The sequence below is a fragment of the Vombatus ursinus genome, unplaced genomic scaffold, assembly GCF_900497805.2.
Source record: "Vombatus ursinus unplaced genomic scaffold, bare-nosed wombat genome assembly UNPS02014789.1, whole genome shotgun sequence".
Lineage (NCBI taxonomy): Eukaryota > Metazoa > Chordata > Mammalia > Diprotodontia > Vombatidae > Vombatus > Vombatus ursinus.
In genome coordinates this window covers 10,216,465-10,240,278 of record NW_020954567.1, presented here as the reverse complement: position 1 = coordinate 10,240,278, position 23,814 = coordinate 10,216,465, and the positions used below count along the sequence as shown (strand labels likewise).

General features: G+C 40.2%; 2 protein-coding genes across 2 annotated transcripts; one reads left to right on the top strand and one right to left on the bottom strand.

The window, feature by feature from the left end:
* Positions 1-217: 217 nt before the first annotated feature.
* On the bottom strand, positions 218-21,584 carry LOC114047548 (dimethylaniline monooxygenase [N-oxide-forming] 1-like). The gene is made up of 9 exons (XM_027868373.1): positions 21,383-21,584; positions 16,495-16,694; positions 15,542-15,730; positions 14,982-15,144; positions 6,671-6,813; positions 5,619-5,815; positions 4,011-4,366; positions 2,103-2,175; positions 218-1,100 (listed from the first exon to the last, which is right to left on the bottom strand). The coding sequence occupies exons 2-9, from the start codon at positions 16,624-16,626 to the stop codon at positions 758-760; spliced, it is 1,596 nt and encodes a 531-aa protein (XP_027724174.1). The 5' UTR covers positions 16,627-16,694; positions 21,383-21,584; the 3' UTR covers positions 218-757.
* Positions 17,351-19,642, top strand: LOC114047527. Its single transcript, XM_027868362.1, has 5 exons — positions 17,351-17,428; positions 17,523-17,616; positions 17,703-18,122; positions 18,221-18,742; positions 18,875-19,642. The coding sequence occupies exons 1-5, from the start codon at positions 17,351-17,353 to the stop codon at positions 19,072-19,074; spliced, it is 1,314 nt and encodes a 437-aa protein (XP_027724163.1). The 3' UTR covers positions 19,075-19,642.
* Positions 21,585-23,814: the final 2,230 nt, after the last annotated feature.

Sequence of the window (23,814 nt, the reverse complement as noted above, 5' to 3'; positions counted from 1 at the left end):
GATTGAACTGAGACTCACAGCAGCTTAATATAGGTTAAGAAACTTCAGTCTTTGTGTGTGTGCCACATAGATATTTATTTAATCTACCTAGACTTTATGTTGGTCCTGTGTAGACATTATCTCCCTCTTTTTGTTCTCTCCCTACCTCACCCCCAATTTACCTCTTTATAAATACCCCCTCTTCCACTTCCCAACAATAAAGAGATTAAAACAACACTTGAAATTGTTCACTGCTTCTTTTATTGTTCTTTAGTGAAAAGCCCAGCATATAACCTCTACACAGACCTAGTATTTGGAGAGCTTTGGCTGCCTATGATAAAGGAATTGAATTAAAAAGATTTCATAAAGGAGAAGGAAGTGTAACTACTCAGATTGATATCTCCTCTGAAAGTACCAAAATCAGAAAATACTATTTTCTTCCACTGGCATTAAATGTAGATAATATAGATAAAAACAATTCCCATAATCGTAGTTCACATTTATATAGTGCTTTAATGTTTGCAGAAAACTTTCTTTCCCATAGGTTGGTAGAATATGGAGGTCAGTATAGAGCTGGAGAGGGACAAGGGTGGGAAAAATACACACTGAACACTATTGACCAATAGGACTTTCATACAGTTTCTAGAGTGCATGTGGATTCCAGGTGAGAAAAATGTGGGCACAAGTTGGTTATTCTGGGAATGACCCCAGGAGTGAAGGCTCTGCTCTAATGGAAGATCTACCCTGTGCATTTGTTCTAAGGAACCAAGGGTTTCAACTATTGGAAAATAAGAAATACAGCAACAAGTAGAGCCAAAAAGCTGAAGACTTTGAGTAGGTAGGAAAAAGTATCTGGACGTTTTTGTACAATTCGAGTTTTTGTTGGCTTGATTATCCGGTCCCACTGGGTCAGAATGGCATTCCTGGCTCCATCCCACTTCCCTGGGCCAGTCAGACGGTACTGGTATGAAGTAAGTGGGCCGAAGAAAACCTTAAAAGCCAGTAGTGGGTCCACCAGAAGCAGAGATAACAAGTTAGGCTTTGCATCGATGAAGGATGAGATCTCATCTAGGTATATGACACCATCTTCTTGCAAAGGCATATCAAAGTGTAAACCAAAACTTTGTGAAAAAAAAGGAAAAGAAAAGAAACATCATCTTATTACAGGTAAAACTGAAATTCTCTTCCTAAAATTCAGAATCATATCCATGATCTGTCTTTCATTCTAACATGTACTAATATGTCTCCTACTCTCAAAATTCTTCTCCTCTTCCTAACTATAAACTCCTTTTAAAAACACTACTTTGGAACTACTCCCCTAGGGCTGTGCTGTTCTAATTGGTAAGAATCAAACTCTATCTAGCCAGCCCCAGAGCCAACCATGCTTCATCCCAGCTTTCTTCTCAATATACTTCCAGCTACTGCCCTAATCTCCCAACCAAACCTCCAGAAATCATGCCCTGGAGGAGACAGGCCACTCAGCTGTGAAACAGCCATCCTGGGACCATGCTGTCCAGATTGGTGATAATTCACCATCTCTTGCTGGCCCCAGACCAAACCATGATGTTAGCTTCCTTAACATCACTTCTACAGTCATGTATTCTGAAACTCTAGGTCCATGGGAGTCAGTATGGTATAGTAGATAAAGAACTGTCTTTAAATTCAGGATGGCCTTGGTTAAAAGTTCAGCCTCTGACTGGCTATGTGTTCCTGGGAAAATCACTTAACCTTTCACTTCTCTACACAACTCTCTAAAACCATAAGTTTCAGAGAAGGTGCTGACCTGCTTTGGTTGAGGGAATTTCCTAACCTTGGAGTTGTTTATGCCAATTAAATCACAGGTAAAGTCCCTATTCCTATTCTGAAGTCCTTAGTTCTTTGACATGGTAGATAGTGATGTTCTAGTGTTCTCATTGCCATGACATGTTGGGTCCCCTCATTTCTTCTTTCACCGGCAACTCCTAATAAAGGTTGCCCTGGAACTCTTCCAGAATTCTTGATGCCCCATTTTCCTTCTGCTTGAAATTCAGTACTTTTTGCCATCTCCAGTTAAGACAACAATCATTGATCCTTTAGGGAAATACTCTACTGTGATATACAAGTAATTAAGGGACATAGCCTACCCAGTGGGTTTATTGGCTTTCCTTTTGTCAACGTCTTCTATCATGGCCTCTGGTGATGGTAGTTTAGTCAAGCCTACAAGATAAAATTAAAGATTTCCTTAAGTATCTCTTAGAACTCTGGGTAAACCATATGAAGTACCACAACTTATAATTAGTGGGGTTGGTCACCATTTTTCTTGCACCCAAGAGAGAGATAAAACCAATGGTTCAGGTTCCTGGACATTCAAACCTTCCACAAAGGCAAGTTGTCATTAATAAGTCACGAGGCAATCCTTGTGACTTAGGCTTACTATGTCTTTGTCTATATGATGTCAAGGTAACCAGCAGAAAACTAAATGTAACTCAACTGACCAGTTGCTTAGCCTTCATCATCAAATCTCAAAGTTAGGAAATATCTCATAAGCCAGGCAATCTAAACTATACCTTTTGCAGTATACTGGAATCGTGATCATCCTCCAATGAGAAGGAACTCATTACTTTCCAAGGCAGCTCATTCCATTTGTGGATAGTTCTAATTGTTAGATTTTTTCCCCCTGAAATCAGACATAAATGTCTCCTTGCAACTTTCATCCATCGCTCTTAGTAAAGTGTTCTGAGATCAAGTCAGATGTGTATATTTTTGTAAGTGTAAATATTGTTACCAGGTGTATTCCATGCCTCTTTTTGCTAGGCTACACTTCCCCAGTGCCTTTAAGAAACTCTTATATGGCAGGGTCTCAAGGTCTGACCTATACCATTCTTATCATCCTGCTTGTGATGCTCTCCAGTTTATCAATTTTCTTAGTAAAATATGATGTCCAGAAGTAACCAGAACACATTAGATATGGTCTGCCCATGACTGAGTACAGTTAGACAATCACTACTCTTTTTTTTTTTAAGGCAATTGGGGTTAAGTGACTTGCCCAGGGTCACACAGCTAGTAAGTGTCAAGTGTTTAGTCTGAAGCCAGATTTGAACTCAGGTCCTCCTGACTTCGGTGCCGGTGCTCTAACCACTGCACCACCTACCTACCCTGACAATCACTGCTCTTGTTTTGGAAGTCATAGTTCCCTTAATGAAAGCTGGAATCACAGAAACTTTGTTTGTGACTGCCTTATCACACTGTTGACTCGTATTAAGTTTCTAGCATGAAACCTGCCAGATCTTTCTTTTTCTACCTAAATTGTTTCAGGTTACATTTTCTTCATCTTGTATTTGTGGAGTTGATTTTTTCAACCCAGTTGTAGGACTTTAAATTTCACTTGATTAAAGGTTTACTGATTAGATTTGCCCGGTGTTCTAGCCTGTCAAGATGTTTTTTGGTTTGGTTCACAATCCAGTGTGCTGTCAGTCCCTTCTCACTTTTGTATCATTGGCACATTTGAGTACGCCATCCATGCCTTCATCCAAGTCATTGAGAAAAATGATAACAGGTATCAAGGAGAGATCTCTGAGGATACCACATGGGCAACCTCTTCTGCTCTGACATCAACATCTTAATCAGTAGTTATAAACCTACCTATCTCTCCTATCATTGTACCAAGCAACTAGGTTGACTAAAATATTTTCAGTAAAATCAACATTTTGGTGTCTTAATTAGGCCTATTAATTTCACAAAAATACCTGATGGGCTGGGTTATGCATGCAGATAGAACAGCCTGTGTTTTGTAGTCTCTACTTTCTTGGCATTCAGAGACACAATGTAAGTCATCATTACCCTGTGACTCAGTCAGTACTCATATAAATCCAGCTTTGGGAGTTTCTGTCTGTTTTAAATGGACACTGGTGAGTTATCAAGATTTCTAGTCTCTAAAATCAATCAGCCATCATTTCATCAATAGACAAAGTTTGAGAGCCACGCTGCCCTCCCACCATCTTTGCTTTTTCCGCTTTTGCCCTTTTGCCCACCCATGTTTTCCATCTACATACCCTTTAGGACTCGTGTGACCCATCTGGCTTGTATTTCTGTTGTGCAAACCAAGGATGTAGAAGTCCTGATGAGGCCAATGACAGCCAGGGTTGGTTTTTCCAGATGTGTAGGGAATATGTACTTATACAAAGAGGCCTGATTGTTTTCAACTTTCACTATAGACTCATCAAGGAAAGGAAAAGCAAAAGTGTATCCTGTGGCAAAGACAATTATGTCAATAGGTTCTTCTTCTGGAGTATTCTTAAATACCACAGAGTTTTCCTTCACTGTCTCCACACTGGCTTTGATCAACACCTTCCCAGTATTTATGCATCCTAGGAGCTCACCATTCAGTACAGGTTCTCTTATGAAAGTCCTAAATAAAAACAGAGAAGGAAGAGGTGCACCAATGAATAATATGCCTCATTTATCCTCTGACTTCCCTCTGATCCTGCCTTTGGTTCTATAATTCTCCCCTTTCAAGGACTATGAGGTATCAGGTTTGAGAGAAGGAAGTTGTGTAGGGATGGATTTATAAATTTCTGATACTGACTTCCTCCTTAGGGACTACTGCCTGACCAATATTCAAATAGAGCAAGGACACCTAGGAGGTGGACCTTCAGGTTTTTGCCTGCCCTTCAGCACTCCTATGTTTTTTCCAAAATTCAGTGATTCCTGATTAGTTCTATCTACCTTCTGACATGGTACTTTCTGAGAAAAACTGGAGATATTTCCACAGCACTCTTCTTTTGAAGTTCCACACAGATCTCTCTCTCTCATATATGTATAAAATCTCTCATATATGTTTATATACACATAGGTATATACACATACAAGCACATTTGTATATATACAATTATATTTGTATATAATATGTGTATATGCATATAACTTATTATATATAGCCCTCTAATATATATATATATATATATCTTTCTATGCTCATTTATATGCATGTTTTCTGCACTGATGTAATGTAAGTCCCTTGAGTGTTGGGACTGTTTCTTTTTTATCTTCATATCCTCAGAAACTTCATATCACCAGCACCTGGCATATAGTAGGTGTTTTATAAATACTAGTTAATTTGTGTCTCTTCCTCTCTTCTTTTGTCAACTCTACCCACCCCCTTCTCCTCCATTTTACCACCCCAGCAGATGAGCCCTAGTAGATAAAAGTTTTCTCTTCTCAAATTACTCATGGAATTTTGCTTAGCCTCTCCTATCTATTTATCTTATTCTGGTCCTCATATCTAATTGTGTACACGCCCTCTATAAGACCTGAGAGGTTAATGTCACAGCTATCTTTGTTCCCACAGTACATATTAGGTCCTTATTATATGTTTGCTAAATTGAATTGAGTTTATCTTGTTGAGGCTCTATCTTGTGGCCATTAAGGAGACTGCAAATGCAAACTAGAGGATGCAATTTCTACTTGCCAATGGAGCAAAAGCCTTGCTGAAATTGAGTCTTGGATGTGGTTTTATAGTCTTTCTTTCTAAATGTTTTTTTTTAAAAACACATTTTGTAGCAGGAGCAGCAGCAGCAGCAAGTAATCCAGCTTCACAAAAGTTATTGAGAAATTTGGGGTCCCTCTTTTCTGAGAGCACAAAATAGAAGTCAAGAAATTACCTGCTTTCTGGAACCAAACCATAGTTTTCATGATCAAACCAGCTATTCACCTTTTTGGCAAATAACCAATTTACAACTGGAGTTGGGAGGCAATCTCTAAATGCACTTTGAAATCGAGAAGTGAACACTATGTCCGAAGGACACCCATGGTCAAGTCGATTTATCAGCCATGCACCTCTAGTGGTACTGAGCAACACCTGGAAGCAAATACATTGTTTAGCATTTACTTCATGTGGCTGCTGTAAAGTTTGCATGGGTTAATATTAGTAAAGTTCTTTGCAAATATTAAGGAACTATTTAAATGCCAGTTGTTATTATTATTATTATTATTCAAAGCACTTTGTAAACCTTAAAGTGCCATATAAACGTCATTGGTAATTATCACATTAGAAGCACTGAATGTTCTGGCAGTTCCCAAATCTTCTTTCCTTGCCTCCCTTCAGTTTGCTAAAATAACTCAAATAACTTTACAATTTGTATTGTGCTTTAAAGTTTGCAAAGGTCTTTACAGACATTATCTCACTTGATCATCAAAACATCTCTGTACGTATTATGTCCACTTCATAAATGGACAAATTGAGTCTCATAGGGGCCAAATAACAGATAGTCATATATCATTTTAACTTTTTGCAAAGATTTGACAAACATGATCTCATTTGAGCCTTACAACAACTCAGTGAATGTATGCTATTATTTTCTTACTTTAGCAATGAGAAAATTTGAGGCTGAGAGGTTAAAGGACTTCCTTGGGGTCGCACAGCTAGTAATTCTCAGAGGTAGGATTTGAATCTTTGTCATTGTGACTCCAAGTGCTTGGTGATTGAAAAATTTTGGATGTCATTAACAAAAATAGGGATGTCATGATGAGGACCTTTCTCCCCCATCTCTCTCTCTTCCTTCCTTCCTTCCTTCCTTCCTTCCTTCCTTTCTAGAGAAATAAAAAATTCAGAATTTACAGTGAAATTGACCAATGATGAAGGGGAGCTACATTTTTAAAAGGCCATTCAGCATATCAGCACATTTTATATGACATTTTCATTACAATTAATAACCTTTTTAGCTACACGACTGGCATCCACAGCAATGTCTGCGCCAGAGTTCCCCATGCCAATCACAAGAACTCTCTTATTCTTGAAGAGATCGGGATGCTTGTACTCCCGGCTGTGAAAGTACTGACCTTTAAAGGTGCTGATACCTAGAAGGGAAAACCAAAAAGAGGAAATGAGGGATTTGACAAGCTCTGTGAATAAAACCTATCATTCAGGCAATTACATTGGTTTGGGGTGATACTATACCTACTAGTATTTGAAGGTCCACCATACAGAAGAGGGATTAGATCTGGTCTGTTTGGCCTGGGTGAGGATGAGGACTACTGACTAGAAATTGTGAAGAGGAAACTTTATCTTGTAAAACTTCCTAACAGAGTTATCCATAAGGGGAATCAACTCCAGAAGTGGTGGAAATTCTGGCTTGGGAATGCACTGGACTAGATGACCATTAAGGTCTCACCCAACTCTGAAATTCTATGATACTGTGAAATAATTAGCATCATAAAATCACCCCCTCTCGAGCCCACTAGTTCATTAAGGCTGTAGAGTGTAGTGATAAAATATGATGTTTGCAGTCAGACTTATATTTGAATCCTGGCTCAGATACTATTTGTATGATCCTGGTCAAGCCCCTTAAGTATTTTTGGGTCTCAGTCTCCTCACCTGTGAAATGGTGATATTAATACTTGCACCATTGCCTCCCTCACAGAGGTGTGGTATAAAGAAGTGCTTTCTAGCCTTAAAGGATTAAGAACTAGATGAGGCCTTAGTCCATCCAGTCCATATCCATCATCTAGTCCATTTTTCAGATGAGGAATCCATGTTCCAAAAGTCTTGACCGAGGTCATAAAGTTAATAAGTAGAGGAGGAATGAAAACCAGATCTTCTCTCCCCAAATCCATTGTTCTTTCTTATTTGTGAATAATAAAGCATTGTTTGTTGTTGTTCAGTGATTTAAGCCGTGTCCGACTCTTTGTGAGCCCATCTGGGATTTTCTTGGCAAAGACAATGGAGTGGCTTGCCATTTCACTGCACTGTATCCACTGAGCTTCCTAGCTACCCCTTCAGTCCCTCTCTGTTGCATTTTTTCTTATTCTCTCCTCTCTTAACCTCAAGCTTGGATTGTATTTGACTTCATGTCAGGGTAAGCCAACTGAGCCAAAGAGAGATAACCGAATTCCATTCTACTTGCAGGAATACTATGTGTCTGTGTCTTTAAACTTACTATATCATAGACTCATGAAAGGATATTGGTGAGGTCTGTTGTTGCCAGCAAGGCTAAACAAAGAGCAGCAATTTTGCTGTTGGTAGGTGGGTACAATAAAGGCAGGAATTTATAATAAAGGAACTAAGACAGAAGTCATTAGACCTACTTTTGTTCTTGAACCTGGGTTCATTTGCCAGGCAACCAGGAGCTTTTAGGGGAAAGGGGACTCATGGAAACTCATTACTCCATCCCCATATGGATGCACTGTGGAAATGTGTAAAAATGGCACGAGGCAATGCTGACTGAGGATTTGACAGGAGTGAAAAGGAATTTTCAAACACCAAATCAAATAGTTTATGGGGGTCAAAGATTTTGGGTGGCAGCTGGAGATACCAGAGAAAAGGAAAAAAAACCCCTCATTCCTAAGTTATAGGTTTCTGCTATGTTTTTTAACTACCTTTTGGGCTAGATATGATTATCATACCCTTAGGGTTAAAAGGATTTTAGCCTTCTGAGGCACCCCAGTTCAGAAAGGAATATAAGTAACCTGGAAGTTACCAGAAATAGATAGGTAAATAGATGCGCAGAAGGATAGATAAATAGGCAGAGAGATAAATAAAGCACTTAATAAATACTTACTGTGTCCCAGGAACTGTGTGAGTACTGTGAGTATAAGTACAAACAACAATAAAAAAGGTAGTCCCTATTCTCTAGGAGAATTCATTCTAAAGGGGTAAAATATTTTTTATCATACAACTGACAAAAATCAATGCATATACATTTCCTTATCCAAATAAACATGGAAAAAATACTGTTTATGAAAACATAAATCTCCACTACATATGGTTGGTTGGTTCAGTGGATAGAGTGCTGAATCTGGAGTCAGGAAGACTTGAGGTCAAATCTGGCCTCAATATTTACTAACTTTGTGACTTTGGGCAAGTCACTTACCCTCAGTTTCTTCAATTGTAAAATGGGGATAATAATAGTGCCTGTTACCTCCCTGGGTTGTTATGAAGCTCATATGTAATGATATTTATAAAGTGCTTAGCACAGTACCTGGTACATAGTGAATACTATTGTAATGTTAGCTATTTATTGTTGTTATTGGTTTAGTTTGTCTCAAATTTAGGATGTTGTTTCCTACATTGCCCTACTAGTCTGTGTCTCCTTTTGGATTTTCTTCTTATTCCTTCTGTTTATCAGTACACTGTCCTCTATGTTACATTGTCTCCCCAAGCTACTTTTAGTTTAATTTTTTTTTAGCTGTCAGAAATGGGATTTGAACCCAGGTGTCTGTGGAAGTAGTAGGTTTATGACTGAGGTCAGAGATCGTCTGAAGCATTAAAGTATAAAGTGTTTTGTGATGTTATAGAAAAAAAGAATGATTTTGTAAAAATTTGATTTACATGCAACTTTTCAGAAGCACATTCACCATGTTCAATGAAGTCCACTTTTTTAAAACATATTTTCACATTAGTCATCTTGTAAAGAAGAATTAGAACTTATAGGAAGAACCTCAAGAAAGAAGAAACAAAACAAAATAGAAGAAAAAAAGAGCAAATAGTATGCTTTGATCTGCATTCAGACTCCATAGCTCTTTCTCTGGATGTGGATAGCATTTTGCATTGTGAGTCTTTTGGAGTTGTCTTAGACCCTTGCATTGCTGAGAAGAGCCAAGTCTATCAAAATCAGTCATCACACAGTGCAGCTGTTACTGTGTACAATGTTCTGGTTCTGCTCACTTCACTCAGCATCAGACCGTACAAGTCTTTCCAGGTTTTTCTGAAGTTTGCCTGTTCATTTCTTATAGCACAATAGTACATTGATATACCACAACTTGTTCAGCCATTCCCCAACTGACAGGCATCCTATCAATTTCCAATTCTTTGCCACCACAAAAAGAGTTGCTATAAATATTTTTGTACACGTGGGTCCTTTTCCCATTTGTATGATCTCTTTGGGATATAGCCCTAGAAGTGCTATTGCTAGGTCAAAGGGTATGCACAGTTTTATAGCCCTTTGTGCATAGTTCCACACAATTGCTCAAAATGGTTAGATCAGTTCACAACTCCAGCAACAATGCATTAGTGTTCCAATTTTCCCACATCTTCTCCAACATTTATCATTTTCCTGTTTTGTCATGTTGGCCAATCTGATAGGTGTGATGTGGTACCTCAGAGTTGTTTTGATTTGCATTTCTCTAATCAAAAGTGATTTAGAGAATTTTTTTCATCTGACTACAGATAGCTTTAATGAAGTTCCCCCCCCCCATTTTTTTTTTTGCTAGGCAATGGGGTTAAGTGATTTGCCTAGGTCACAGAAGTAGTAAGTGTCAAGTGTCTGAGACCGGATTTGAACTCAGGTCCCCCTGACTCCAGGGCCAGTGCTGTATCCACTGCACCACTTAGATGGCCCTTTGAAGTCCACTTTTAACGAATGTCATGTCTCTTTCTTCCATGCCTCAACCCATACAGTAAAGCCAATCTGATTCTGAATGTATTTATCACAGCAAAATGAATTTGATTGTAAATTATTCTCTTCATTGAACACATAAATTACTATCTTCTATTGCAAAATGCTAGGCACTAGGGGTACACAAAGATTTAGAAGACATTTTTCCTCCCAGAAGGAATGTATAATTTAGTAGGACAGATAAAACACTTGCAAAGGTCTCAGTTGATAAGGTCCTGTACTTTCACTGCTTGTGAAAGACATCATAGCCAATAGAAAATACAGTAGATTTAGTGTCAGGACTACATAGGTTCAAATTTCACTCATGACCCTCTCAAGTTATATGACCAAAGACAAGTCAATCAATCTCTCTCAATGTTGATTTCCTCATCTATAAGTCATGTATAACAATGGCTGCTACGCCTGTTGGAAAGGGAGGATCTGAGGATTGAATGAGATAATACTTTTGATCACTTTGCAAACCCCAAAGTGTTACGAGTATAGCCACATGGCATATATACAGGAATATGCAGCTATCTCCTGGTGCTGCCCTGCCTGTTTCTGGATGACTACATGTGCTGGCTCAGCACTGTAGGACTTGAGTGCTTTGGGATAATGGAGCTATCTTCCCATTGGTTCCTTAGCCACATGATGATGTTAGGGCAGGAGGCTACATTAATTTAATAAGGAGAGATATCTTTTAGCTTGCTCTTTTCCTTACTGTCACCAGAACAAATAGTTCTCTTTCCCTGGGCTTCACAAGAAGGGTTGGAGAGGAGTAACTTGACCTTTCCCTTATCCTAGCAGAAAAAAAAGTGCACTATGAGTACATGATAGCTCTTACAGAGTAAGAGTCTCTTTAATAGAGAAAGAGACAATGCCTAGCCCCTTGGACTCAGATTGGGACAGTAATTGTTAAACATAAACAGATGTCAGCTGTTACTATTCATAACTGGCAAGAAAATGGAATATAGATAGTAAATTTATTGTTATAGTATTTAACAATGGAGACTGGGACATTGATTCCAATCAGGGTTGATTTGGAAACTTTCTGAAACTTGATCTAAACCTACCGGCTTTCCGTATCAGGCCACTTGTCCTATATCAACGTTAGGATAATAAAACATTATTATTTAGTTTCAATTAGCTCGATGACATGGGGTGGCTATTTGTCTTCTGGCTGAAATCACCTGGTGAAATGGATGGCTTAGCTTGGTTTATTTAATATCAAAGGTCAGTGGATCATGAAGCACCAAATGAAAAAAGGATTAGTTTCTGGAAAACAATTTCTGGAGCTGTTGTTACACAATCAGATATATTTCTACTTTGTGGGAAACCAACTGCTCTGAGAAAAAGTGGTGAGCCAGCCAGATGTTGGGAGAAGGTCTGGAAAAGAGCTTGTCTGCTCTTTTTGTGGTGCTTAAGAATTACAAATCAAAGGGATGTCAATCAATTGGGGAATGGCTAAACAAGCTGTGGTATGTGATTGTAATGGAATGTTATTCTGCTATAAAAAATCACAAGTAGGATGATTTCAGAAAAACTTGGAAAGACTTACATGAACTGATGCAAAGTGAAGTGAACAGAATGAAGAGAACATTGTACATATTAATAGCAATATTGTTCAATGAAGAACTGTGAATGACTTGGCTATTCTCAGCCATGCAATGATACAAGAAAATCCCAAAGTACTAATGTGGAAGCATACTATTCCTCCAGAGAAAGAACTAATATTGTCTGATTTCAGACTGAAGCATGAAAGTTTTTACTTTCTTTCATTCTTTTTATTTTATTTGAGTTTTCTTGTACAAATGACATGGAGATGTTTTATATGATTGCACATGTGTAACCTATATCTGATTGCTTACCGTCTCAGGGAGTAAGGAGAGGAGGGATAGAACTTGGAAATCAAAACTTTAAAAAAAAAACCCCAAATATTACATAGAAAGAGTTTGTGTAACATGCCTTGTGGCTTTATCAAGGTCCTATTGTTATTTAGCAAAACTCACAGTCATAGGTGATTTGAAGATTCTAGAATATAGAGGTGGATGGTTCCTTGATTGATAATAAGTCCAAACTCATTTTACAATGAGAAAATTGAGGCCCATAGAGATGAAATGACTTGTCCAGGGTCATATAAGATATTAACTAGAAGATCTGAGATTCAAACTCTAGTCTTACTCCAAATTACTCTTTTACACGAAGCTTCTACTTCAACCAAATCCAAATTCCGGTTTATCAAAGCGACCAACATATGACTTTCAGTTCCATTTCCTTGTATAATTAGGAAAATGATATCTGCCCTATCTACCTTGCATGGTGATGAAATGAATTAATGAATGAGGAGATTCCTAGAAAGAATGGCAATCATAAAGATAAAACATTTATATAGTTCTTTAAGGTTTGCAAATGCTTTGACAAAAGTGACTTTTAAAAGCATACATATGCACAGTATACCATTAAAACACAAACACCCAAGTGGGTGCTTATGCCTTCAAACCCATCCCTTTTGTGAACTGACTAATTTTCTTAAAAATAAAGAATGAAACAAACATGTATTATGTTTCAGAGACTGTGCTATACAAATATTCATATTCATTGAAATATTTTTAACATTTCTCTGAATTAGGGAAATATTCACAGCAATATTTTTGTGATATTAAAAAGAAAAAAAAGGAGATGCCCAACATAGGAGGGATGGCTGAAGTAATAGTGCTATTTGAATGTAATGGAATACTATTGCATCAAAAATGAATATAAGGAATTCAGAGATGTTAAGGAAGACTGTATCTCCCATGCTCCCTGGCTTGTAGCAGGCACCTAGAAAATGCTTTTTGAATAAATGAACTTATTCAGAGCGAAGAAAGTAGACATAAGGGATGAATATACAGAATGACCACAATAATACAAAGGAAAATAGCATTGAAAAACATCAGAATTCAGATAAATGTAATGACCAATCTTGATCCCAGAGGCCTGATGGTGAAACGTATTTCCTTCCTGGACATGGTCTGTTTCATGTAACTGTTTCTCTTTTTAACATTTCTCTGACTTTTCTGCCATGCCCTGGGAAATTCTGAGACTTCTTTGACTTTTCCACCATGCCTGCACATCAGGTACCTTCTTTGCCCTTCACCTTCCCCCTTTTCAGGTCCCTTTTGTGTGTTGTCATCCCCCTTTAGATTGTAACTCCTTGAGGGCAGGGACTGACTTTTTTCAAACCAAGCTGTGGTATCTGATTGTTACGTGAACCTGACACTTAGTATAGTGTCTGGCACATAGTAGGCACTTCGGAAATATTATTGACTAATTGATAAAAGAGGATACTGGGGGAGAGGGGGTTATCAGAAAGTAGTAGTTATTAATCAGTATGCATATTAATCCCCTACTATATGCCAGGTATTGTGATAGTTCCTGAGAATACAGATAAAAGTGAAACAGTCCCTCCTTTCAAGGACCTTATATTCCTTCATGGGAGATAACATGTACATATATAAGGCTATACAAGGTTTCTGAAAAAAAAAATACAAGGTAAATTTGTGGGAGATGACACTAGTAGCTGGAAGAAATCAGGAAAGGCCTCATGTAAAATATGGTATTTGAACCAAACTTTGAAGGAAACTGGAGATTTTAAGAGGTAGAATTGAAGGTGGAGTTTTTTTAGTCATCGGACAGAGTCAGTGCAAAGATGCAGAGATTAGAGATAGAGTGTCTTGAATGAGTACATAAAACATTTGTTAAATGCTTACTATATGAAAAGTAAGCATTGGGGATACAAATCTGAAAGTAAGATGGTCCTTCCTCTCAAGGAGCTAACATTCTAATGAGGGAGAGACAATATATATGGAAGGTTTCAGCTGCCAAGTCGGTGAAATCAGTCTCGTGTGAGACAGACTAGGAAAATCAGTTTGGCTGGACCATAGAATGTGTGAAAGGGAGTGATGTAGAATAAGGCTGGGAAAGTTGATTGGAATCCTGTTGTGAAGAAGTTTAAACGACAATCCATTTTATCATAGAGGGAACAGGAATCCACTGGAATTTATTGAATAGAGAAGTCATATAACCAGACAGTTATATGAAGGATGGAGATGCATCAGGAGGCTATTGTAGTAGGCTAGGGGAAAGGTGATGAGGATCTGAAATAGGGTGATGTCTGGATGACTGGAGAGAAGAGAATAGATGAGGAGGAATGAAAAGATCTGGCCCCTTATTGGATATGTAGAGTGATGAAGAGTAGGATATTGAGGATGAAATAGATTACTAACTCGGGTGACTGAAAGAAGTATGGACAAAAGGTAGATGATACAATGAGTTTTATTTTGATGTTTTGAATTAGAAATACCTACAGTAATCCATTTTGAAATGTTCAATAGGTAATTTGTGATGTGTGACTGGAACTCAGGAGAAAGAAATATTAATAAAACATATATACATCTATGAGTCATTTGAAAAGAGGTGCTAATTAAGCCCCTGACAGTTGATGAGGTCACCAAGAGACAGAGAATAAGAAGAAAAGAGGATCCATAAAAGTATGTTGGGGGGTACACCCACATTGTATATCACAGTGATTTTTTTTCAAAAAATCCAAAACAAAGACATATCAATAAGAAGAGATTTTTTTTAAATGAAGACACTTTGAAGATAATACTATACCTGGTATAGTATCTAGTGGCAAAAACGGGTCAGTGAGATAACCAGTGCAGACCATGACAGCATCAAATATGGTTGACTCTTGCTTCCCTTCATGTTCAGTGGTTACCTCCCACTGGCCAGAGCTGGAGAAATCTGGACATTTTTTCACATTGCAGACAATGGTCTGAAAAAAAGAATCCAGAGTATGCAGATATCATTCCTCCCCATCCCCTTCAAGAAGTCATGATATACAAGCAGCAAAAATATAGACCCAGTAATTGTAGATATAGTTAGGATATAGACACAGTATAGATATGTTAGGAACCATAACTCTATCTGTGGCTATTCAGATAAAGGTCATATAGACAGGTTTCTACATGTGGGTTGTATGGCATGAAGACATATTTCCCTCCACAGGTTGATTGAAGAGCCCCCAGGAGATGAAAGAATCTTGCCAAGTGGCACTGATCTTTGCTAGTTTCCCAATCTCAAGGATGGAACTTGGGTCTCAGGTAGGAAGCAACAAAAGAAGATATGTATAAAGTAGCTTTCTGCCAACCAAACACCTCCTAGTGACGTACCTTGAATTGGATACATTTCAGAAGGTTGAACTTGTCTGCATACATCTTGAGGTATTCCAAAAATAGAGGGTGTGGCAAAAAGTTTGGAAAATCCTCTGGGAAAGGAAAGTCTGAGTAACAGGACATCTCTTTGCTGCTGTTAGTAACAACAGATTCATAAAGGCTAGCCCTGCCCTCTTCAACATATTCCTATAGAAACATCACAAAGGGGAAACTGTTATTATCCCTAAGGAATTAAAACTCTCAACAAGTCAATGTTCAAAACGACATGGGGAGAACTACAACCTTTTCAGTGGAATTTACCTACCTGCAACTGTGAGAGAGAAAGAAAGCAGGGGAAGGGCCCCAGAGTCAGGAAGGAAGGTATGGGTTCAAGTCCCACATCTGGCTTATTCTTGTCTTTCTGATCCTGGACAAGTAATTTAACTTCACAATGCCTTAGGCAACTTTCTCACATCACAGAACTATTCTGCAGCAGAGGGACTTCCCCATATTAATGAAATCATGAATTAAGTTTAAAAAAGAAAAGGGAAACTTGTATGAGAGGATGAAATGTAGAATTCCTGGGTAAGTCACTTCATCTCCCTCAACCTCAGTTTTCTTCTCTGTAAAATGGGGATAATAATAACAACATCTATCTCCACAGGGTTGTTGTCAGGATCAAATAAGATTAAGACATATAAAGTACTTTGTAGACCTTAGAGCACTATGTAAATGGTAGCTATTATTATTCTGTCCTAGCACGAATAGAATTCTCCCACTGGGTAGATCTAAATGTTACAGAATAATTTCATAGACAGACATGGAAAGGAACTTGGAGATTATATCAGAGAAGGCTCTCATGTTATCAATTGGGAAACTGAGGGCCAGACAGGTAAAATGACCAAAGTCACCTTGCCAGGCAGTTGCCTTGGTCGGCATGCTCAATAGAGGAGTTAAGAAATATCACTTACTGTGTATTGCCATAGGCCTCCAATGTCACTGCTCCTTTCAAAGCAGGTGGGCTCCAGACCCTCGTCCAAGCAGCATTTGATGGAGCTAAGGCCACTCACACCAGCTCCAACAATTGCAACTCGCTTGACCATGGTGTCTTGTGTCAGGCAAGGATCAAGAAGAGTTTCTTCAGTTGTTCCTTCTGCTGGGGCCTCTCCTCCTAGAATTGATCCTTCTTATAAATAGAAATGCTCCACCCCTTCCTTGACTTTTCCAGCAAAGCAGGAAAAAGTCTTATGGAGATTAAAAGATTTAAGCAATTGGGATCATCTACAACTGCTCTCTTTGTACATGTGTGAGAAAACCATGCCATGGACACTGGTTTAGTCTTACGCTTTTCCATTTTCTGCTTTTTATCTGGTGCAGTGGCAATGTTAGGGCAATTCTGGAAGAAAAGAGCTTTGGGGAAAAACCATTTTGTTACAATGTAAGTAGATGATACAAATATTTTTTTAAATTATCGTATCATATCTTATCATAGTTGTGGACCTATGATTTATTTGTTATAATTAACACCTGTAAGTAAGGTGAATTTTAGTGTATGTAACATGGATTTTTTGTCATTCTTTCTTAATGTTTTCTTCCCAGGATCCATAGCTGTAACAATCTCTGTTTCCCAGGTGTTTTTGGGGAATGCTGTAAGAGTTGGAGCTCCCATTATCAGCAAACTCTCTTTGAGAAGACTAGACTAGAATAAAGGAAGCTTATTTAGCCCCTTATTATGACTCTATTCCTGTCTTCCTGTGTGACTGGATCAAAAGCGAACCTGCTAGTGAGAGAGGTGCTAGAAGCCTTCCTGTGTCTCCTACCTAAGAAATGGCATATCGGTGTGTTTATTTGTCCAGCGCTGAGTGTAGTTGGCAGGATCTGTGCAGACTGAAAGCAAGAAGGCAAGTATGGGGTTTAGGGTTCTGGGATGTGCATCTTAGGATGTTTTCCTGTGATTTTGTTATTTTTTGTAACTATGGTTCTATGAATTTCTCCCCAGGGATGGGAGGATGGATTATGGACCCTTTCCCAGGCTTGGAAGGATGTGCCCCTCACCCCTAGAGGCTTTGAGAAAGTTTTGCTGAAGTTTGGGGGTACCCTTGATAAGAAGGGAGCTAGAAAGGCTGTGGGAGTTATAGGAATCCTGTGGGAGACCCAGACTTTGCCCCAAAGGAGTGAGAGAGTCAATATGCAGTGGCAGATGCAGCAGCATTCTGGACCGGTCCAGAGAGACCCTGCAGCAGTGGCAGGGGCAGAGGCCTTGGAGCAGGCAGCAGCAGCCTGAGAGGAAACAAGCGAGGTGCAGCGGTGGGAGCGGTTTCCCGGGAGCCTGGAGTGGGGCCCCGTGGAGATGACCTCTCCTTCCCCTTCCCTACCCCACCTGCACTCGTGAGGAGACGAGCCGGGCGTGACTGTGACTGTGACTGTGACTGTGACTGTGGGCACTGGGAGATGAAAGCAGGCTCTTCAGTTTCTTGTACGGTAGTCTGGCTAAAGTTAATCATTGTGAGAAAAAGTACAGTCAAGCTCCTGTCAGTGGAAACCAACTTACGTGTGGATTGGACTGATTTATCCCAGGAGTGGGAGGAAAAAGGGACATGTGAGAAAGCCCAGGAAATGTTAGAGACCGAGACCCAAATTCTTAGGGCTACGATATTTGTTATTCCCTCTCCTCAAGAGTAGGAGTTATCAGATGAGCTGGAGAAATACTTGGATTTGTTATCGTGAAAGGAAAAAGTGCGTGGGAAAAATTCCTCTTAAGTTTTCCTGCACTAAAGGAGAAGCCTGTAATACAGGAAAGGGTTAAAGCTAAGCAGCAACTAGAGGTAGAGGGGGAGGCCTGGCCTGAGACGTTTCTTTTGAACTTTTCAGAGCCAAGGCCGTGGCTGGAGTCAGAGCCAGGTGGGAGTAGCCCCTTTCCCTTTGAGGGGGAAAGACAAGCTGCCCAGAGCCCTGGCTGGAGCTGCCCCACCCTGCAAGGTGAGGCCCCTGAGTGTCCCGGAGGGGCAGAGGCCCTGGAAGTGTGTGCTGTGCCCAGAGCCCAAGTGGGCACCCCTTCCCCTGTGCAGGAGGAGTTGGGGTGGTGCGAGCCAGAGAGAGAAGCTAGGGGCAGGAGATCCCAGAGCCTGCTGGGCCTGGACCCAGGCAGAAGCAGGGAGCTGCTGAGGGGTGCAGCAGGAGCAGAGAGCCACAGGGCTAGGGTCTCAGCTCCAGATCAAGGTAGGAGCACTGAGTATGCTTTCCTGCTATGTCCCCCTGGGATGGGTTGGGACCCGGGGGTGGAGTTGTCTATGGTGGGATGGGGGAAGTGCTATAACCTTGGAGACCCACCCTGTTGGTTTTGTCACCCAGCTGTCCCCTGGACCTTGTGGCAGGGCTGGAATGGTACTAGGACTTGGACTTTTGGCTTACTCAAGTGTGAGCCCGCCCGGGAGTACCAGGTGGGAGCCTGCAACGGCAGAGTGCGAGCCCCAGGGAGGAGAAAGATGCACCCCGCAGAGGACTTTCAGGAAGAGGATTGGACCCTTTGCTTTGATTGGGGGGGATTGTAGCCTACTGTGGCCCAGAAATGAACTGTGACTTAGGGGTGGAGTGGGTTGCATTATCTGCTGCCCCTGAGGATGTGCTGTGTTAAAGGAAGGCCCTAGCGGACTATATGTAACATAGTATAAGGGGGGAGGTATACTATGTTACATATAGTGCGCTAGGAAATATACTGTGCGATGTTACATATTGAATGCTATGTTCTGTTTTAGGCCTTGTGGCCACTCTGGTGATATGCTTTGTTTGTACACTTGATAGTGCCCAACATAATGTCTATGTTGCTGGAATCTATATTGTTGTTATTTTAGCACGTTGTTGTTGTATATTGTTGCAGTTTAAATTGTTGTTTTGTTGTTATGGATTATGGATGTTATGCTTTAGTTTCTTGGCCCAAGTACCCCTAAAAGTGTCACCTGTGTAGATTGTAAGAGCCATATTGTTACCTGTGTAGATTGTAAGGCCAGGATCTTGGAGGGGTGGAGTGTAAGTAAAGTGAATTTTAGTGTGGGTAAAGTGGATTTTTGTTATTCTTTCTTAGCGTTTTCTTCCCAGGATCCATAGCCATAACAATCTCCACTTCCCAGGTGTTAGATATGAGTTCTTAGGATGATGGTTCAAAATAGTTTCTACTGTGCAGTCGTGGTAGACATAGGGGTAAAGTAATGTAAAATTGTGAGGCCATTGCTGGCAACATGTCTTCTTTGTTGCCCTATAAAGCAAGGGGGCACTGGTCAGTGAGTGGGGACCCCTTTAGGGGTGAATGTGCAGGCTGAATGCTGTGCGTGCCTTGATTGGACTCCATCAAGGCTCAGGAGGGGGAATCTGTGTGTTTGTCTCAACCGGCCCCCATTGAGGCTTGAGGGGATTTAGGGGAGAACACAAGTTGTGCTGGTGTCGACTGACCCCATCAAGACGAAGGGGTAGTTGCTTCCCCCCTTCACATCGGCCCCTGCAAGAAGGGTTGTTGGGGAATGTTGTAGGAGTTGGAGGTCCTATTATCAGCAAACTCTCTTTGAGAAGACTAGACTAGAATAAAGGAAGCTTATTTAACCCCTTATTATGACTCCATTCCTGTCTTCCTGTGTGACTGGATCCAAAGTGAGTCTGCTAGTGAGAGAGGTGCTAGAAGGCTTCCTATGTCTCCTACCTAAGAAATGGCATATTCGGTATGTTTACTAGTCCAACAACACCCTTTGAGAAACTCCTTTTATCAAAACAGATACTAATTATTCCACAGTTTATGGTTTTGTAACATTGCCTAGGTCACTGAGAGCTTAAGTGATTTACCCACAGTTACATAGTCAGTGTATGTTAAAGGCAGAATTGGGACCCAGGTTTTCTTGACTTTGAGGCTGAGCTTTCTGTCCACTACACCATGTCATCTGTCATTGAAAGTATCATTATTCCCATTTCACAGAGAGGAAACTGGGGCTTAGATAAATTTATAGGAATCTAAGTGGCAGAGCCAAGATTTAAAGTCAGATTTTTCCTAGCAAAATGGAAGGAGTCAGCAGTGTTCAGCCTTTGTCCTAGACACCACAGAAAATGGTAACATGTAATTTCCAACGTGACCTAACCTGAAGCAAAATCCCAGTTTCTATTCTAGAGAGAAAACATAAGACAAAAGGAACATGTACTGAGAGTGATCTTGACTACCAAGGGGTTAGGAGGAGGAGAAGACTTCTAATGCTACCATGAAAATAAGAAATCTTGACCATGGGGCACAAGATTAGGACCTGAAGCATTAGCATAAAATGAAAATAGGACTGTATTGGTAAATTTTTGTTAGATGCCAAAGGGTGTCTTGGTAGCTCAACCAAATACAAAAAATTAGGAGGACAAAGTCCCAAGTCACAATCCCAGACCATGTTAGATTTGCTTATTGGAGGCTGTCAGGAAAACAAACCAACAAATAAAACTAAAACAGAACAGAACAAAACAAACCTTCTTCAAAATATTCTCTATTTTCTCTGCACAGGAAATCTAAGTAGTGGCTCTTTTATCCCATAACTTAATGATTTCTCCAGCTGGATCATTATCAATATAGTCAGAAGATAATTGACTATCATTACAAAACAGGATCTTCAAAATCCCTTATACTAACTTGAGCTAAGAGCATGGAAGGGTTTTTTCTTTTGTTTTGTGTTATTATCCCCCCCCCATCCCCACCCCCACCCCAGGGTTACCAGGCAGGGAGAGAGTTCTTGCAAGACTCTGCTGCTGGAAGCTCAACTAACTAAATAGGGACAACTCCTCTTCCATCTCACTGCCAGTGGGCCCACCCAAAGGCTCCAGAGTTCCAGGGGGAATACTTACTTTTTACAATTCCTGCTCTTAGTCCCCAGATGGCTTTGCCCCAGTCAGGTGGACAGGCTTTATTTCTTGTTTAAAGATGTGGGAAATGGATTGTCCAGATGTTGTGATCCAAGTTACTTACATGGAGCCAACAGAGAATGAAACATCAGCCTAGGAAGAAGGTATCTAAATCTTATCATTTGGATGTCCTTGTTTCAGGCAATGAGGGAGAGTATATCAGGCTTTATGGGAGAGACATTGCCCTTAGAGAAGTTGTCAGCTTAAATATTAACTTCTTGATTAATTTATTCCAAGAGTAAAATTTCCGAGGAATGATCTTTGACTACAACGTGCTTTCTTTTCTGCAGAACTTGAATTTAGGATTGTAGATTTAGATCTGGAAGGGACCTTTAAAGTCTGTTAGTACAACCCCTTCATTTTACAGGTAAGAAGAAGGTCCAGACATGTGAAGTAACTTATGCTATCACACTTGTAACACTGGGATTGGTCTCCTTGAATACTCACTGTAGGCTCAAAGATCTCTATGTCTTCATTCACTCAAAACTGTAACTTATCAGTCCTTCCCAATGTTTACTGCTTCTCTCATCAATTAGAGGACACAACTTGTTTGAAGCAAAGGCATTTAATGAAATAGTATAATAAAAGAAATTATAATATTCTTCCTATCAATCACCCTTTCCTACAAATGCACATACTGGTAGAGAGAATGGCCATCTAGAGGGATAATACATGAGCATACACGATGGAGATACTTGAGATACTTCACATACCTCAGATGGCACAGGACCAGAGATGCCCCAATGTTCATTCTGGATGTACTCTCTATTGGACATGACATCTCTGCTGGGTTCCTTTGCTGAACTGATCTGCTGAGTCTGTCTGCTGTGCTATTTACTCCTAGTAGTATTGTGGTTATTGCTAGGAAAATAGTCTCAGTTGAGCATTCATCCATTGGCCTTGTTGCATCTCTCTTGGATACATTGTTTTGCTGGTTTTTGTTGGTGGCTGGACATCACAGTGAGAGGTTTTATTCCCTACTACTATCTTCTGGACTTTTTTTATTAGGGCTACTTTTGGGCCATCTCAGTTCCAATCTCCAATGACTTAAAAGCTAGAACTACCAAATAAAGGCAGACTGACAGCTCTTTAATTGCAGGCTAATATTAAGTCTTTTCTTAAACCCCTGTGTTTGCACAAAGATCAAAGCTATCTGTTATAGATAACTGGCTAATAGTCTTAGTTATTCAAGGTCTTGTCTGGTTTAGCAACAATCTGCCAAATCACATTTATAAAGGTGCCAGTCACTGTGCTAAGCATGGAAATAAATTTGAATCAGAATAAACAGTAAGCTAATTAATATAGGTCATTCTGAAGAACCAGTGCTTTTTCTCCCCTCCCCTTCCCCTTATTTTCTGTCCTTTATTTTATCAGACAGTAAGGGCTGGACGAGATATGTTTTCATCAGAGGGTGAGAGTGGCCAATTGGGTCACTACTGCAGGGAGACATGGAGTGGCCACTATAGTAGGGCTTAGTCTCCACCTTTGCCAATTTCACTCTTCTGAATGCCATTTTGTTTTCTCTTCAACTGCCTTTCTTGATCCCCTACACTGGATTTGGCTATGAAGGGACCAGATGTGTATATCTCAGGACACTGTAGGGGAATAAAAACCCTGAGAGGCCTTTGTCCTTGGTTCATTTGTCCATGTTACTCTCACTCCTTTTACTGTCTACCTGTGTTGGGTAAGGCTACCTACATCAGGGAGGATGAGCACTCTGGTGTTGATGGGGTTGGAATCTGAGCCCCAAAAAGGAAAAACTCTGGCCCCAGAACATTTCCCACCCTTGGTAATTCTATTACCTCATGAACTCTGTACTTTCCCACATGGCCAAATCTCTGGCAGCTAGGGTCCCATCAACTGGTCTTTCATTGTGGCTACACCCAATCTCCCCTCTATTGTCTTGCCTCCCTATGGCCCCAGGCCACTTCCCACCCTGGGTCCCACCTAGGCTCCATTTCCCACCCTTGAGAATTCTATTACCTCATGGACTACTTGGCCACTCTCCCATGGTCTTTCTGTATATAAGGTCCATCTTGTCTCCATTAAGATGCTCAGGTTTTTACAATCTAGCCAATAGTCCATAGATGCTCAGACTCCTTAAAAGTCTAGCTAATATGGTGACTCTTCAATAAACTTTGTTTTTGGCTACAGGAAGGCTTGGGTCAAATTCTTTCAGGCAAGATCTGTGTGTTGTGATTTTGGGGTCCCAGCACCCCTGAACCCCTAAACCGCAACATTTTGGTGGCCCATATGGGGAAACAGCCTAACCCCAAGTTCTTCTCCAGCCAAGACTGGAAGGTATGTAAGCCTCCCCCCTCCCCTCCTTTCTTGCTCTGCAGTTGGGGTCACTCTCCAAGCACCAAGGCTTGGAG

Excerpts from the sequence above, each read along its gene's own strand:
- LOC114047527 (XM_027868362.1), top strand. The coding sequence starts at position 17,351 with ATGGCATATCGGTGTGTTTATTTGTCCAGCGCTGAGTGTAGTTGGCAG. Across the intron at positions 17,617-17,702 it reads AGTTTTGCTGAAGTTTGGGG|AGAGTCAATATGCAGTGGCA; the intron begins GTACCCTTGATA and ends CAAAGGAGTGAG. Across the intron at positions 18,123-18,220 it reads GTGGGAGGAAAAAGGGACAT|CTGGAGAAATACTTGGATTT; the intron begins GTGAGAAAGCCC and ends TTATCAGATGAG.
- LOC114047548 (XM_027868373.1), bottom strand. The coding sequence starts at position 16,626 with ATGGTCAAGCGAGTTGCAATTGTTGGAGCTGGTGTGAGTGGCCTTAGC. Across the intron at positions 6,814-14,981 it reads GCCACTAGATACTATACCAG|GTATCAGCACCTTTAAAGGT; the intron begins GTATAGTATTAT and ends TTTCCCTTCTAG. Across the intron at positions 2,176-4,010 it reads GGTCACACGAGTCCTAAAGG|GCTTGACTAAACTACCATCA; the intron begins GTATGTAGATGG and ends TTTATCTTGTAG.